Here is a 16,848-nt window from a genome sequence, read left to right as displayed (position 1 = left end):
TTCTTGACCTTGGGCTAAGTGGAGGAATGCTGTCCAGAGACAGTGAATCTGCTAGCCCTCTCTCCCCCTCAGTGTTTCTTCTTCTAGCTGTTCCCCATCTTTAGGAGAACCTGCCCCCACAAATTCATAGCAATACAATTGAATGCAGAAAAATAAAAAATAAAAATTTACTGGAATGTACATTTCTGAAGGAACTTTTTTTTTAAGGAAACAATATTACTTGTAGTAATCTTCTCTTCCCTCCGAGATGTATCATCTAAACCCATCTGCTTATGAAACTTGCAAACGGCCCATCCCCGCATTCCTGGTTATTTCAAAAGATACATCTTCCTTTGACAGGATATACAACAACAACAACAACAACAACAACAACAACAACAACAACAACAACAACAACAACAACAACAACAACAACAACAACGGCACAGTCAATATTTGTTCTGAGCAATAAGGGTTAAGTGAAGGTGGGAAACAAACCAAGCTGTCATAGACGTTTTTCCACCCGTCCTTCAAGCGCATAAATTCCTTCCGAATGGTTCTAAAAGCTGGCAAGTCATCAAGGCGGCAGACTTCATCCCATGATTTCGTGGGAAGCCAAGGGCAAGGGTTAGAGTAGGGATTGTCCAGGCCGATGCCTCCCGTGAGCAAAAACTTCCACTCGGACTCATCAATCTGCAGTGAATTAAGACAAAATGAACATGCAGTGTTAAGGACTTGGGAACTTGAGCGAACAGGTCGGCATTAGGGACACCCATGCCACGAGAGCCACATCAGCAGTAAGGGGCCCATTGCTGACCCTCCAAGCCCCCTGAACCTTCACTTTCCTGTTTGGATTGTGGCCTGTACTCTTGCCCTCTGCAAACCTGGAAGCAATGAGGCAGGGTAGCAGCCTTTACTCCTTGACTTCCTTCTGGGCAATGTAGCCAATTGAGTTCGGGAACGGGAGCCACAAGGGCAAAGGAACAGACAATTGGGGGGTGGCAATGAAAGGTAAAAGGTAAAGGACCCCTGGATGGTTAAGTCCAGACAAAGGCGACTATGGGGTTGCAGCGCTCATCTCACTTTCACGCCGAGGGAGCCGGCGTTTGTCCACAGACAGCTTTCCGGGTCATGTGGCCAGCAGGACTAAACTGCTTCTGGCGCAACGGAACACCATGACAGAAACCAGAGCACACGGAAACACTGTTTACCTTCCTACCAGTTTCGAACTGGTAGGTTGGCAAGAGCTGGAACAGAGCAACAAGAGCTCACCCCGTCATGGGGATTCAAACTGCCGACCTTCTGATCAGCAAGCCCAAGAGGCTCAGTGGTTTAGGCCACAGCGCCACCCCCGCATCTCCAAGGCAATGAAATGCATGTTGCCTACAGATCACCCAAAGTCTGGAGCTGACATTTACCAAGTCACCCAGTGCTGTTTTTTTCTGGAAAAAAAGGGGGGGCGCACCATGAAGTCTGTTTGCTTGTCTGTCTGTTGCGGGCCCAGTCGCAGTGCCCCCATCCCAGGCAGTGGCTAAATGTAAGATGTGATTAATAAACTCAAGCAAATGATCTGGATTAGAATTGGCCACAACTTTATTGATTGCAGATATAGGTGGGGTTTTTTGGCTCAGGCGTTGGGTGTATATCCATTCCAGCCCCGCCAGACAGAAAAATAATAATAATTTAATTGTTTAAAAGGTAAAGGAACTCAGTTCCCCAAAGTTCCTGCTCAAAACAAAAAACCTCCCGCACATGAACATCTCTGCCATTGTAACTTTGTGGATCAGCTCTGCAATGGCTTGAAAACCTGCAATGGCAGGGTGGCAGTCACTATCCCGTAAGGCCTCCCCTAGTGTAAGCTACTAGGTTACTGCTTGGCTCTTCCTCCAGCTGTCCCAGAGCCAACTGAGGAAAGCTGCCAAACCCTATACATGTAAACAGCAGGGAAAATGCATGCTATACCAGGAATCAACAAGGAAGGAGAATCCACCACCTCCTGAGGGAATCAGTAGCCAACAGGGCTATGTACCACATCCCAGTCAAAGAACAATTTTAACAGGCGTCCCTGTCCACTTCCTATTGACCAGAGGACAAGCTGATCCCAATCTCACCAGCTTCAGGAAAGGCCATGCCTCTCAAACATGGGGGCTGGCCCTGGTCTGAACAATTGCACTGAGCTGCCCAACCTCAGTTGTCTGCTTGGGGGCCCGCTTGCCTCCAGGCTGCCAGATCTGAACGCATGGTGATGTTAGTAGGATGTTCCCACGAAGGAGAGGAGATGGAGCAGAATAGAAGAGGCATTTGCGGACCCGCCAACAGATTAGCAGATTTACGGTGTATGTGGGGCACCATACAGAGTCATTTGCCTAGTGGCACTAACCATTTTATCATGCTTCAAGAGATTCACGTTCAGGCAGAAGGAGAAGAGCAGCTTGTCCTTTTCAAAGAGAGAACGGCAGATGTTGACATATAGGGAGTAAGTGAAATGGTCTTTGAGGATCCTCAGCCTGCAAGAGGGAAAAAGAGAGAAGGTTGGGGAAACCCAAATGAATCTCACTTTGCAACCAGCCACTGAATAAACTCAATTACAAACCGCTTAGATTTCAGTTACGGGTGTGCTGCTGCTGGATCTCGTAGGCAGTCTGTTTTAGCCTCGCCTCCTGACTAACGCAAAACACAAAACACGTGTCAGCCTTTTGCAAAGGTTTCGTGGAGTGCATTAGCCGTGAAATACAAGCAGCGTTTTTGCCTCTTGCTGACACACAAGGAAATACAGCATAGGAAAAGCTGTGTTCTTTACACATCAGAAGGTCACATGCATGCCCTTTTGTATCACATCCCGTTTTCCCTGCTTCACAACTGTAGGCTTCCTTTCTTTATAACCTCTATCCAGCCTCCATAGGGCTGCACACACTCAGCAAATTCTTGCTCCTGCAAGATCCACTGCTTGCGTTATGTTGCTAAGAGCCACAGCGCATTCTTTATGTTAGAAATTTCACAAATGACCCCTAAATCATTGGTATGTGGATGCAGAGTGAGCGTAGTCAACCAGTGGAACCATGACCATGTCTGAAGGTTCAGGAAGACTTAAGGTCAGGATTATAACACAGAGAGGGCATCAAAGGACGATTCTGGAACCAAATCTCAATCTTTGAGCTATTCACAGAATTGTAGAGTTGGAAGGGACTTTGAGAGTCCTCCAGCCCAGCCCCCTGGAATGCAGGAATCTCAACTAAAGCATCCATGACAGATGGCCATCTAACCTCTGCTTAAAAACCTCCAAGGAAGGAGAATCTACCACCTCCTCCTGAGGGAATCAGTAGCCAACCCAAGACATGGCCATCCGAAGGTGCAAAGACAGAAGGAGTGTGTTATGGTACACCTAGAAGAACAAGGGTCAATCCTATATTCTTGCTTGAACCCACCTAGCTGCCCAGTTCAGTTGACTAGGGACAAAATTACCCCAAGGCATACATCTCTCCGCCTCCCCAAATCTCCTTCTCTCTCCATAGATGGGTATTTACTGCAATGAGCAGGAGAAGGATGCTATCTCATATTCTGGAAATGACATGCAGAGCATTGCCAAAAGGGTTGTGCAGCCTTCACCTGAAGACAGGTGTGGGCATTCTTCTCCTGTTATTGCATCCTCGGAAATCCCTCTGTGCCTTTGCAAAACAACCCAAGCAGTGTCCCTGATTATTACAACAGCACCCTTATCTCGTTGCCGTCACCAGCAGCACAGCTGGCCCGCCTCAAGTGTCAACAGAGCAAAATGTTAAATGATGGAGCTCCAAATGGCTGGCAAAACAACAGGGCATAAAACAAGCAAAGCACCCAGAAAGCACAACGGGGGGGGGGGGAGCTGCAACCTGAACTTCCAAGCTCTCGTCTATTATTTATCGTTCTCAAGCTATAAATGAATATCACATAAAATCTGACACTGAACTCAATTTGCACAGTGCGTTATTTTTAAAATGAGTTTCCCGTGAAGTCAACTTAAATGCAATGTCAAATTAACAGAAGGTACCAAAATTAGTCAAGCTAGCCTTGCCCAGTTTTCTCAAGCTTTGTTATTTACAGCCTGATTTGACATTTATTCCATATATTGAATTTAATAAAGGAAGAAAACTGTGTGGGGCATTATCCTGTTTTGAAGATTATGAGTTTTCCAATCACTTCCATACTTGTTACCTAGGATGTACCAGGTAATGTTCTTGCATGGTTCTTAAAAGGGGGGGACATCTTAGTTCTTTCAAAACACTGAATATTTTGTCCCCAATACTTTGAATTTCCATGTATGTTAGGTTTGTCTACAACAGCTGTTTCCCCCCACAATACAGTAATAAACAAACTTCTAAATCCCACTGCTTTCAATGGAAAAGTTAAGCACATGCATCATTCCCCTGAAATCAATGGGCATACTTAATTTTGGTTTGTATCCTGATTTTTTCAAGGTAAGATAAGACTTAATTGCCTGCAGCTAATAAGTAATAAGGTTGTGCCAGAACCTGAATAAATGTGAAAGGTAAAATTAAAGCATACAAGGATTTCGCATACCTGTCTTGTAAAATTTCTGACTTCACAGAATTATCTATGGACATGATGAAAAGGTTGATGAACCAAGTTAGGGAATACTGGTACATGGGTTCAATATTGGCAAGATCAGCAATTGAAAAAAACAGAATCGACGAATGAATTGCAATGGGGCGGTAGCCCATTCGAGTGGCATCTATCTTCTTTTCAGTTGCTTCTGCTATAGCTTGCTTCTCTGAAATTTCATTAGCCAAAGCCTTAGAAGAAGACAATATCTTGATAGCAGTTTCGTCCTCTAAAATATTTCCTTCGGAAGATGAAAGAACTTCTAAAATTTTGTCCTCTATTTCTTTCAACTGCCTGTAATAAAAACCCAAATTATTCTGTTACGAAGGTCCGCGTCATGTGATTGATTATACGGGGTGGGGCTTAACCCCCCCCCCAATATTTTATTCAAGTTGGCACCCCTGGCCTGCAGAATTAGGCTTCCTCCACTCACCCTCCACACCTCCTCTAACTTGTTTTGGGGGTTCCCTCAACCCTTCTGAGCAGAGTGGGAAAAGTCTTGCTACCTGAGCGGACCTCGTTCTACAGGTGCAACAACTTAGCTGAATCCCATCCAATGTCTAGTTTGGCCCACGAATTGCTATAGCAGGCTGCATTTCATAATGAAACCAGTTAAATCATATTTTATTTTTTGGGGTATAAGGCAACTAAAATAGCTTGCCCCCAAACTATCAAAAGATGGGAGGAAGTGCAAACTTTGTGGTGGGAGGGGGGCATCTCTCATGGGAGCTAGAAAACGAAGCAACAAAAAAGAAACTTTATATGAAAGCACCTCCAATTCAATTTCAAGTGCCTGACATGAGTCATCGTTAGTCTGCTGATATGGGGGCAGACAAGTACTTAATCGTAGGTTTATTCTTTTATTATAGAGATTACTTTTTAAAGAAGTGGCTTTGGATGCTATGTGGATTGCATTTTCTTCTTTCGGCAGGAATGTCTTCTGGACTGTAATTCCACAATCCCCCCCCCACCATCAGATAAATTGTCATTTAAAACTACTGTATTAAGAACAGGCTAAAAAGAGTCCCAATAGACAAACCGGAATTCCATTTGCTTCGGACAACATTTTCCTATTTCCCCCAAAAAATAAAAGGAAAAAGGATCCTGTCGTCCCCCCCTCGGTTTTACCGGGGGGGGGGCATAAATAATCCCCTTTTCTTTATTTTGTTCTGAGTGGAGGCAAAGGGAAATGGGGAACACTTTCCAAAACTCTCTTTGCTCACAGACAATTCTGTCTGTCTATCTATCTATCTATCATCTATCTATCTATCCATCCTTATTTAAACCATTGCTTTTTTTCTTTAAAAAAAACCCCTTTTAGGGGTACTCTCATTTTGACTCAAGAAAATCACCATTTTATAGTTCAAATCGGGAAAAATAAATACAATAAATGGACAAAAGTGCAAAGATTCGCAAATGTTTAGGGGTATGCATACCCCTGCGTACCCCCAGAAAAAAATCATTGGTTTAAACACACACACACACTCTCTCTCTCTCTCAATAATTAGATTTTTAAAAACCCACCAGGTAGTTTCCATAAAATGTAAAATATTCATGAGATCAACAGACTTTAAAAAAACAAGGAGACATAATAAATCAAAATATAGATAAAATCAACACTGCAAAAAAAAAGTTCTAATAAATTTACATGTCTGGGTAGACTTGCCTAAACAAAACAATTTTTTAAAGCAGTATCAATCTCATCACAAGATAGTGATGGCACACCGTGATAAAAAAGGCCATGTGTCTGCAGTCTTTCTGCAATAAAGCATCATTTGTATAAGCCATATTCTGCAAATAACTTTGGCAACAGCTTTAACTAAGAGCATCCACAATTTGGTGCCTCCATATTCAACATTAGCCACCAGTCTCCCCTAATCCCTTCTGCTCAAACAGTTTTCTAGCTACTGTAGTAAGATTTTGATACCTTTTGTTTTCAGCTCCTTGCAATATCAGGGCTTGCTTTTCTTCTTCGAGATCAGGTCTCTCCCTTGCGACAACAATCCCAAGAAGCTGATCTTGCATCCCCTCTGGGGTTATCATGAAGTTCAATAATGTTACCTGCGATATTTTTTAAAAAAAAGAATTAAAAACCAAATCAAAACAGGGCTAGGTAAACCGTAAGCCAATGCTAATCTAAAGCCCCTGAAATGTAGGGTGTGTGGACACCATAAATTTTAGACACATTAAGCGCAAACACCAAAATAATCCCGGAAACCAGAGTTCACCCCTCGCAGCACTATAATCACCCTTAGCAAACTACAGTTCCCAATATTCTTCCAGGGGTGTGTGCTTTAAATATATGGTGTATAAGCAGTGAAACACCTTCTACGGGAAACATTTGCCAGTTTTCACTGACTGAAAGCAGTAAAACACCTTTGATATGGTGAACATTTTTGCTCCAAGGATTAAGACCAGCCTCTCGCAACCTTGGGTCCACAGATGTTCTTGAAATACAACTCTCATCATCCTTGACCACAGGCCATGCTGGCTAACAATTAGGGGTGCCAACTTGGGTTATGGGTGCCCAGGTTATGGGTGCCACCGGAAGTCAGGTTCCGAGGTCTCACAAGGCCTCGGACATGACTTCTGGTGGCTTGCAAGGCACGGGAAGTTGCATTGGAGGCCTTGCGGTATGGGTGCTGAACACCCTTAATTTTTTTTCTGCGGGTGCTCAGGCCCCCAGAGTCTCCTATAGGTGGCACCCCTGCTAGCAATGATGGGAGTTGTAGGCCAACAATATAAGGGGACGAAAGGTTGAGAAAGGCTGGATTGGACCATACCTGCCAAATCCGGGACGTAAAGATCCGGGATTGGCAGCACGCGCATGACCGGAAGTTGTGTGACGCAACTTCCGGTGGCGCTTCGCCCTTCTATGGGCACCAGAAAATGGCGGCGCCAGCGCCGGAAGTCGCTTCCGCGCATGACCAGAAACACGTAAATGCGACTTCCGGCGCCGGTGCCGCCATTTTCTGGTGCCCATAGAAGGGCAAAGCGGCACCAGAAAAATGGCCGCTGGGCAGAAGCCGATTTAAGGGACAATACCGGGATTTTTCACTAAACGGGAGACCGCCGGGAAACGGTAAGAAAAAATGGGTTTTCCCGGCGGAAACGGGATACTTGGCAGCTATGGATTGGACTATGAACGGTGTGTGCTGTTTTCATAATTCGTTTTTCATCTTCTTCTGTACTGAGCTAAAGTGAAAATTAATAATAATAATGCTATAAAAAAACAAAAGTAAAAGCAGCTGACCATACTATCATATGCAACCGCGAGGGAGAGGAAAAGCTGAATTCTATTACAGTGGTACCTCCAGTTGCAGACGGGATCCGTTCCGGAGCTCCAGTCGGATCCCAAGGTTTCTGTGAGGGACCGCTTCTGCACATGTGTGAGCGGCGAAACACTTCTGGGTTTGCCGCTTTCGCAACCCGAAGGTTACGTTACCCGAGGGTAACATAAGCTGAGGTGCTACTGTATTGTGAACGGGATGCGAGCAATCTGCTTATTAAAGCAAAAGCAAACCGCTGCATGTTCCTGTGCAAACCACTCACTTTGACAGATGTTTCCGGGAGGTAGTGGGGGTTTCTCAGCTTGGTTGTAATATAAAAGCGAAAGTCGGGAGCATATTCAATGGTGGAATCCCCCAAACGGATGCAGATGCTGCCAGCCTGCTTGAACGTCTGCTTCAGCAGAAGTGGCTCAAGAATAGGGTCCAGTTCTTCACCAACGTTTTCCAGCAGCACTTTGGTTACAACCAGAAAAAAAGATTTGGTTAATAATATATATATATATATATATATATATATATATATATATATATATATATATATGTATGTATGTATAAATGTAGGCATTGCGTGCGCAGAGGTCGCAGCCTTTCTCCGTAACCGCTGAACTGTAATGTAACAAATTTGGCCACAATGTTCCATGCCCATCAGTGAGGGATCTGGCATAATTTTTTTTCCAAAAAAGCAAACCTTTCATACCTAAAATAATGATTAAACACACAAAAAGTGGCATCCAAATTAGACGTCACCAGCAGAAGCTCTGAAGACTCCAGCAGCATCGCCCACTGCTCCCTCGAAAGCCGCGCCACCAGATGACATCACAAAATTCCACAGCAACCAACTGAAACAGGCCTTTTGCAGCAACAAGGCCCAACCAACTGAAAACAGGCCTTTTGCCAAGTGGAGGTAGGGGCCTGCCTGGGGTGGGTGGGTGGGGAGGCCGAATAGGGGGCAGGGATAGGTAATGGGTCAGAACAGGGTGGGGGGAGACACAGGGATGAAACCTGCCCTCTCCACAGTATCTCGCCTTGGCTTTGCAGACTAGGCTGAATAGATTTAGGGGTCTGCCTGGGTGGGGGATGGGGGGGCCGAATAGGCCGCAGCATAGAATCAACTGAATATGGGCCTTTTACAGGGCCGTGCCTTTGGGTAGAATAAATGTTATTTCACATAACACACGTGGGTAGGGGAGTCAGGGTTGGGATAGGGCAAAATATTACAGAACACGCGCATTGGGGGAATGATTGTGTGCAAAATGAACGGGTCACAGGGATAACCTGGGGGGGGGGAGTTGGACAGAGGAGAGGAGGGAAATCACAGGGGCAAGTGGGGGGGTTAGGGGGATGGGGGAATCACAGGGATAAGCCGGGGTGGGGGGAAGAGGGGGCATAATAGGTCATGGATCAGGACAGAGTTGGGGGATTCACAGGGATGAGGGAGGGGGATGAGGGGGGAATCACACGGATAAGCCGGGGGGTGAGGGGAGGAGTGGGGGAATCACAGGGATACGTCATGGATCGGCACAGGGTAGGGGAAATCACACAAATAACCCACAGCAACGCGTGGCAGGGCCAGCTAGTGTGTTTATAATTTCTTTGTTCTTTTGTTTGATTTTGCATGGTTATGGATTTGTTTATTTTGCCCAACCCACCATTGGAATGTAGCCTCCAGGAAGGCTGGCAGGATTCAAATCTGGCCCTTGGGGCTGAAAGTGGTTCCTGCATAAAGGTTATTTATGTACGCTACTACTGCAGCCCATGTTTTGAGCAAGGTCCCAACCAAAGAAGAATGGCAAAGAGGGCATGTGTTGCGGTGAGACCTGGAGACCGACACCCTGTGTTGTGGGTGGGTAAGATTGGTCAGCCACAACACCTGATTGGTAGGTCCCTCGATGTTGGGTTTAATCTGGCCAATGGGGCGCAGTCCAAAGGGATCAAGGGACCAAAAACCAAACCTAAAATTTGAGTCATTTGTGAATTTATTTAGGGGGGATGTTTCTGGGTCTGAACATGCAAATTAAGTTGACAGAATATGCACAATTCGCAGACTTAACCTATAGAATAAGAGAACAAGAAGAACATACGTTTAAAGAAGATTGGAAAATGTTTATTGACTATATGGGGAATAATTGTGTATTGCTGAAAATGCTGGCAGCATTAAGATAAATTCAACAGTGTGAACAAGTTTTGATGGATGCAATAATGGAATACTGAATGGTATCTTTTGTAAAATATGCAGAGATTTATGATATGTAAAATGAACCATGGGAAGAGAAGAAGGGAAGTCATTGATATCTTAAGGATGTAAAACGCTTACCGGGCGTGCCAAACTGGACGCAGTTTTCGAGCGTTCTAACAAATTCTGTGTCGCTGAGTTTGATGACATGCAAGCTGTTTGCCTTTTCCATGTGCTTGACCCACTTGTTGGCTTGGCCCTGAGGATCGATCATGAGAGGCCATCTTCTCGCGTTTCTGGAGAGAAAGACATGGGAGCGCACAAACAAAATATTTCCAACAAAATATTTAAAAAACATTAAAACATCAGTCATTAAAAACTTCCCTAAACAGGGCTGCCTTCAGATGTCTTTTAAAAGTCAGATAGTTGTTTATTTCCTTGACATCTGATGGGAGGGCATTCCACAGGGCAGGCGCCACTACCGAGAAGGCCCTCTGCCTGGTTCCCTGTAACCTCATTTCTCGCAGTGAGGGAACGGCCAGAAGGCCCTCGGCGCTGGACCTCAGTGTCTGGGCAGAACGATGGGGGTGGAGATGCTCCTTCAGTTATCCAGGGCCAAAGCTGTTTAGGGCTTTAAAGGTCAGCACCAACACTTTGAATTGTGCTCAGAAACTGGGAGCCAATGTAGGTCTTTCAGGGCCGGTGTTATATGGTCTTGGCGGCCACTCCCAGTCACAAGTCTAGCTGCCGCATTCTGGATTAGTTGTAGTTTTTGTGTCACCTTCAAAGGTAGCCCCACGCAGAGTGCATTGCAGTAGTCCAAGCAAGAGATAACCAGAGCATGCACCACTCTGGCGAGACAGTCCGCGGGCAGGTAGGGTCTCAGCCTGTGTACCAGGAATATATTTTAGCCTGAAGGCCACATTCTCATTGGGAAAACCTTCCATGATAGAGTGGGGAAAGGCCAGTGACGGGCACAATTCAGGGCAAAACAGTAGTTAGGATGTATGCCCTGAACTTTCTGAAAGTGGTAGCTGAAATGTTTCTCAGTGCTTCCCCCCCTTTTTTTACAGAAGAATGGAGGCCTTTTTTGGAGTACAGTCGTACCTTGGTTTTCGAACAGCTTAGTTCTTGAACGTTTTGGCTCCCGAATGCCGCAAACCCAGAAGTGACTGTTCCCGTTTGCACACTATTTTTGGAAGCCGAATGTCCGCCAGGGCTTCCGATTGGCTGCAGGAGCCTCCTGCAGCCAATCGGAAGCCATGCTTTGGTTTTCAAACATTTTAGAAGTCAAACCAACTTCCGGAACGGATTCCGTTCAACTTCAAAGCTGCGGGTGTATTTGAAAAAAGTATTATAGTCAAATGAAATGGTGGGCAGGATTCGAGATAGGAGCATTGGATGAGAGTATCAGAGGGATTTTTGTACCAGGCAAGAGTTTGATATATAACTTAGTAGAAAAGGGTTTGAACAAATAAATCTGCGGAGATGGGAGTAGGAAATCAATATATGAAACAATGTAATTATTTGATTTGAGGTCCATTTGTGAAACTTTGGGGAAATCAAATAAAAAATTGTAATATATATGAAAAAATGTTTCTCAGCCTCTGCTACCAAGCGGATCCCATCAGTTGGTGAGCGCCATTTACTTTGTCCCTTAATCATGTTACAAATACTTAATTGGCCACAATAACAAGCTATTGATTATTAGAAAGCACCCCCTGCATTTCACTGGAGTGAGTGGATGGATACTTTTTTTTAGTGCAAATGAATTCTTACTACTTTCTCAATAGGGATGATATGCTTGTCAAAACAAAGAGCCCATAAATTAATTATGAGTGAAGTAATTAATTTAAATTAAATCTGAACGAACCAACATTAATTCCTTTTCACACTTTGTTCATGCCCGTATCTCAAAACTTGGGCATGCAGCCCTCTGAGGTCTGGCCATGGGATAATGTGACCCTCAAACCAAAAAACACTTGGCACCCCTGGCTTAGAGTACAGTGGTACCCTGGTTCTCAAACTTAATCCGTTCCAGAAGTCTGTTCCAAAACCAAAGCATTCCAAAACCAAGCCGTGCTTTCCCATATAAAGCAATGCAAAAATGGATTAATCCATTCCCGACTTTTTTTAAACCACCCCTAAAACAGCAATTTAACATGGATTTTACTATCTAACGAGACCATTGATCCATAAAATGAAGGCAATAAACAATGTACTACAGTCACACAATCAATCAGTAGCTGAACTGGGTTCCACACGGTCACAAAAACAAAACAAAACAAAACAAACCCACGAAAACAAAAACCCAAAATAAATAGCAAAAACAAACAGACCTCCAAAAAAAGTTCGCAAACCGGAACACTTACTTCCAGGTTTGTGGTGTTTGGGTTCCAAGTTGTCTGAGTACCAAGGCCTTTGAGAACCAAGGTACCACTGTATTCCTTCTAGCAGTGGCTGATATTATATTTTTTTAAAAGCTTTACAAAACTATTGAGATTGATGATGTCTGTCTAAAACATCTGTGACTTACGAGATAATAATGCCATTGTCAATGGAAAATGTGTCAGAAGGCAGCCCGGCAATATTCCAGGCTCGGATTTTAACCGGGTCTCCTAAAGTTGTCGTTAGAGAAAAGTCATCTGAGCAAGGGATGCCTCTTGCCTTCAATGTCAATATCCAGTCCCGTGCTTGATTCTGCAAGGGAAGGGTGCCAAGTGTTAGCCAAAGTCACCTTCGGCCGCTGCTAGATCTTCATGAGAATCAATGCCAGTCTTACGTCAGTCCAAAGTATTAGAACTCACTGCCAAATCTTCCTACCTTTGGTGACTGCAAGAGCAAGTCTGCGTGTTCCTCCTTACAATTTTAAACTGTATGCTTGCCACCAGTTATTATGGGGACAATGAAGAAATCCAAGAGCTACTTCAGAGTAGAGCTCTCACCCGGTTAAAAGAAATCTTAGTCATTTAATCATGGGCGTTTCAGGCAATCAAATTGATTAATAAATAATCCATTAAATCTGAACATATCTGCATTTAAGGAAGAAAACCTTAACTTTCAACTAGAAGTGAAAATGATCTCGCAAGGAAGCGTGGCATGAAGTCGGAGCCCCATCAAAGAAAAGGACAAAAGTATCTAGCCTCTGCTCAATTATTTCCCCCATTCTCTGGCTTCATCTATTCTAACCTGTCTAACCAAACCTGAAAGTCTCCTTAGTGCCTCGTTCACTTGCGAGAGCAAAGAGGAGCCACCCATTTTGCTGATGATCCTGCTCTGAAAAAAGCCCCCGAGTTGTGTTTCCCTGTGTTCCCTCTCTTACGGCAAACAGCAGACACCAAGTTTTATTTTAATCTCTTCACTTCTGTTCCAGACTCAGTTAAACGTCTGGCCAGCTGGGGGAAACCAGCTGCTTATTTGGTATAGAAACATTTCAATCACACACAAAAATGTCATTTATTCCTTCATTCCTTACATGTCGGTAGCTGGATGTGAAGGCTCCCAGATAAGCCACAATGCCTGATGAGATGAGGATATCGCCTGTCAAATTTATGTACTGCTTTCCCAGTTCCAAAGCTGTCTGGCTCCAGCGGGTTTTCTCACCTCCAAGGCCACCAAGTAATTTTTCTGCTCGGTCCAGCTTTTTGCTGCACAGGTCAACCTTAAAATCAAAATATAAACTTTAGGCAAAATACTTTGCATCTATTGTTACCGCAGATTTTGCTTTTAATGCTTCTGAGAGCAAGTACAGATGCATCGATTTTGCCTGGCTATATTATTATTTCTCAATAAAATAAATGGCCTTTGGATTTGAAGTTGCAATGCCTTAAGGGGGAAAGGGGGGGAAGAAAACGTGTGTGACAGATTGTCATGGCTGAATTCCGCAAGGTCTATGGCATTTCCATTCTTCTTTCCTTCAAATAAATTATTGCCTTCTGCCTGAAATGTGAAGTTGATAATGGATTTATATACGAAACAGAAAACAGGGGCGTCTGAAAAAGCAATGCATAGCTCACGAAAGCATTGTGCTGACTTACGAAGGTCACTTCCATATGAACGTAGGCCATGAGCTAAACGCAGACTGAATTTTCTATCGGCTTCTCAAATATGTCTGCTGATATTGGAGATTTTGGAAACGGAGCACAGGGCTGTAAATTCACACAGGAACCAACATTGTCTGCCAGCTGTGAACCTACGCTGCAAACATTCTTGTCTAATGAGAAAGGGAGGAAGAAAAGGAATCTGGGAGATATCTGTACCTAGGGACTCCTCCTTCTCCCTTGCTTATTCTTTTAAACTTCCCAGATCTAGTTTGGAAAAACTCAGGCAAAACTGTGTGTCCAACACACAATTCAAAGTGTTGGTGCTGACCTTTAAAGCCCTAAATGGCCTCAGCTCAGTATACCTGAAGGAGCGTCTCCACCCCCATTGTTCAGCCCGGACACTGAGATTCAGCACTGAGGGCCTTCTGGCGGTTCCCTTACTGCGAGAAGTGAGATTACAGGGAACCAGGCAGAGGGCCTTCTCGGTAGTGCCGCCCTCCCTGTGAAACACCCTCCCACCGGATGTCAAGGAAATAAACAACTATCTGATTTTTAGAAGACATCTGAAGGCAGCACTGTTTAGGGAAGTTTTTAAATGTTTGATGTTTTATCTTGGCTTTTAAAAATTCTGTTGGGAGCCACCCAGAGTGGATGGGTGGGGTATGTATGTATGTATGTATGTATGTATGTATGTATGTATGTATGTATACATAATAATTCCGCATTGCAGGGGGTTCCAACCAAACAATTGTTTGATTCTGTGTTCCACACCGAAAACCTGCAACTTTCTGCTTTGCTTTGTGTTCCTGGGTGACAAGAACCTTACTAGATAGATCAGACCAAGGGTCAATCTAATCCGGACCATAAATTCAAAGCACTATGATACTACTGCAACAATAATGGCTTCGCCTAAAATAGCCTAGGGGCCGTAGTTCGTTAAGGGTGCTGAGAGTTGTCATCTCACAGAGCTGGAGGTCCGTGGGAGGGCTGACTGTCAGCCAGCACTATAGGAGGGAGGATGGAAAGGGATGGGGAACGAAGACCAACAACAAGAGAAAAGAGGCAGGAACAGGAGAGCAAAGTGTGGAAAGGTGGAAGCCAGTGTGACTGTGGGAGAGGAGGAAGAAAATGTTGGTAAGGGAGAAAAGGAACCAGAAATTGGAGGAGAGAGAGAGGAAGAGGAAGAGGAAGAGGAAGAGGAAGAGGAAGAGGAAGAGGAAGAGGAAGAGGAAGAGGAAGAAGAAGAAGAAGAAGAAGAAGAAGAAGAAGAAGAAGAAGAAGAAGAAGAAGAAGAAGAAAAAGAAAAAGAAGAAGAAAGAGGGCAAAAGGGGGGATCAGAAAGGGAGCATGTCTAATGCTGGCAAGCTCTATGGATCCCTTCTCCTCAGGGATTCAGGGGGATCAGATAGACCTGTGTAGAAGAGGAGCTATCCATTGCACACAGACCCTCACTGACAAAAGACCGAGCTCACATATGGCTTGGAACTGACATCACTGTTACCTAGCATGGCAGCAAATCGGGAGATCTAGGAAGCTCATTAAAGCCCATGGCCTAAATATGTCTTCTCCTTAGCATTAACTAAAAGGCAATACTCGCCAGCCAGCAGGCACGGCATAAGATGGTTCAGAAACTTCAGCTAATGCAGAATTCAGTGGCCAGGTTGCTCACCAGAGCAAGACGGTTTGAGCATATTACACCGATCCTGGTCTGACTGCACTGGCTACCAATTAGTTTCAGGGTCGAATCCAAAGTGCTGGTTTTGACCTATAAAACGCCTCTTTCCATAGGAACCTACCCGGACCCTGAGATCATCTTCTGAGACCCTCCTTCATGTGCCTCCTCCTTAAGAGGTCTGGAGGGTGGCAACATGAGAATGGGCCTTCTCTGCAGTGGCTCCCCGTCTGTGGAATGCTCTCCCCAGGGAAGTTCGCCTGGCGCCTTCATTATACACCTTTAGGCACCAGGCAAAAACATTCTTTTTTATCCAGGCCTTTGGTTGATCTGATCTACATCCAACACCCTTTTAGAATGTGGCTTTTTGTGGGGGCGAGGTATTGGGTTACTGCTTTTGGTTTGATTTTATATGTTGTGGTCTTGTTGTGGACCGCCCTGAGACCTCCAGATATAAGGCGGTGTGTAAGTTGAATAAATAAATAATCCCAGCACAGAGTCTTCCATAAAGTGTCTCTTGATGCAACTGACTCTGGAGGCTGCCAGGAAGAAGATGGCAAAAGGAAAACCGTCTTTTGCCAGAGCTTCTCAGGATCAAAGTCTCTGAATTTTTTAATGGCGCATCTGATTGCCAATTGCCTGACAGCCCTGATGAAGGGCAGGACAGAGACACCCTAAATAAATAACACAAACCTATGAGCCGACTCCTTGTGACTTACCTGGTTCTCTAGGTCTGCTTTCTCCTGCTTCTTTTGTTCCAGTGTCTTTTGAAGTTTCGCGAGCTTGTCCTGAACTTCCTTCAGGGCTGCTTGTTTCTTTCTCAAACCATCCATAGCGATCTTCAGTTCCCCTTCAGCAGCGCTCAGCTTTATCTTCTTAGGGGCAACGACTTTGGCCACTCTGATGAAATGGTAACATGTCACAGAGACCGTTTTTACACATTCACATGCAAACAAAACACAATTTATGCCCCACTTCTGCATCAATACTCCCTCCCCCCCCCACACACACAGAGTCACACGCAAAGTAATTTTTGAGGTATTAGTTTTTGTACTTCCTTCTCCCTAAAACACATGTTTTTGTATGCATTTA

General features: G+C 44.6%; 1 protein-coding gene across 2 annotated transcripts in view; it reads right to left on the bottom strand.

Annotated features, from left to right (window-relative positions):
* Positions 1-16,848, bottom strand: part of DNAH7 (dynein axonemal heavy chain 7) — a 132,167-nt gene that overhangs the window by 29,832 nt on the left and 85,487 nt on the right. For both annotated transcript variants that reach the window (XM_060281450.2, XM_088654000.1), the window contains exons 44-52: positions 16,476-16,656; positions 13,517-13,702; positions 12,578-12,741; positions 10,183-10,337; positions 8,131-8,321; positions 6,506-6,639; positions 4,537-4,872; positions 2,360-2,486; positions 478-672 (exon numbers count right to left, since the gene is read on the bottom strand). In XM_060281450.2, the coding sequence (XP_060137433.2) occupies positions 478-672; positions 2,360-2,486; positions 4,537-4,872; positions 6,506-6,639; positions 8,131-8,321; positions 10,183-10,337; positions 12,578-12,741; positions 13,517-13,702; positions 16,476-16,656 (1,669 nt within the window). The remainder of the gene's footprint in view (positions 1-477; positions 673-2,359; positions 2,487-4,536; positions 4,873-6,505; positions 6,640-8,130; positions 8,322-10,182; positions 10,338-12,577; positions 12,742-13,516; positions 13,703-16,475; positions 16,657-16,848) is intronic.

Source organism: Zootoca vivipara, chromosome 1, assembly GCF_965207765.1.
Source record: "Zootoca vivipara chromosome 1, rZooViv2.hap1.1, whole genome shotgun sequence".
NCBI lineage: Eukaryota > Metazoa > Chordata > Lepidosauria > Squamata > Lacertidae > Zootoca > Zootoca vivipara.
This window is presented reverse-complemented; position numbering and strand designations above follow the sequence as displayed.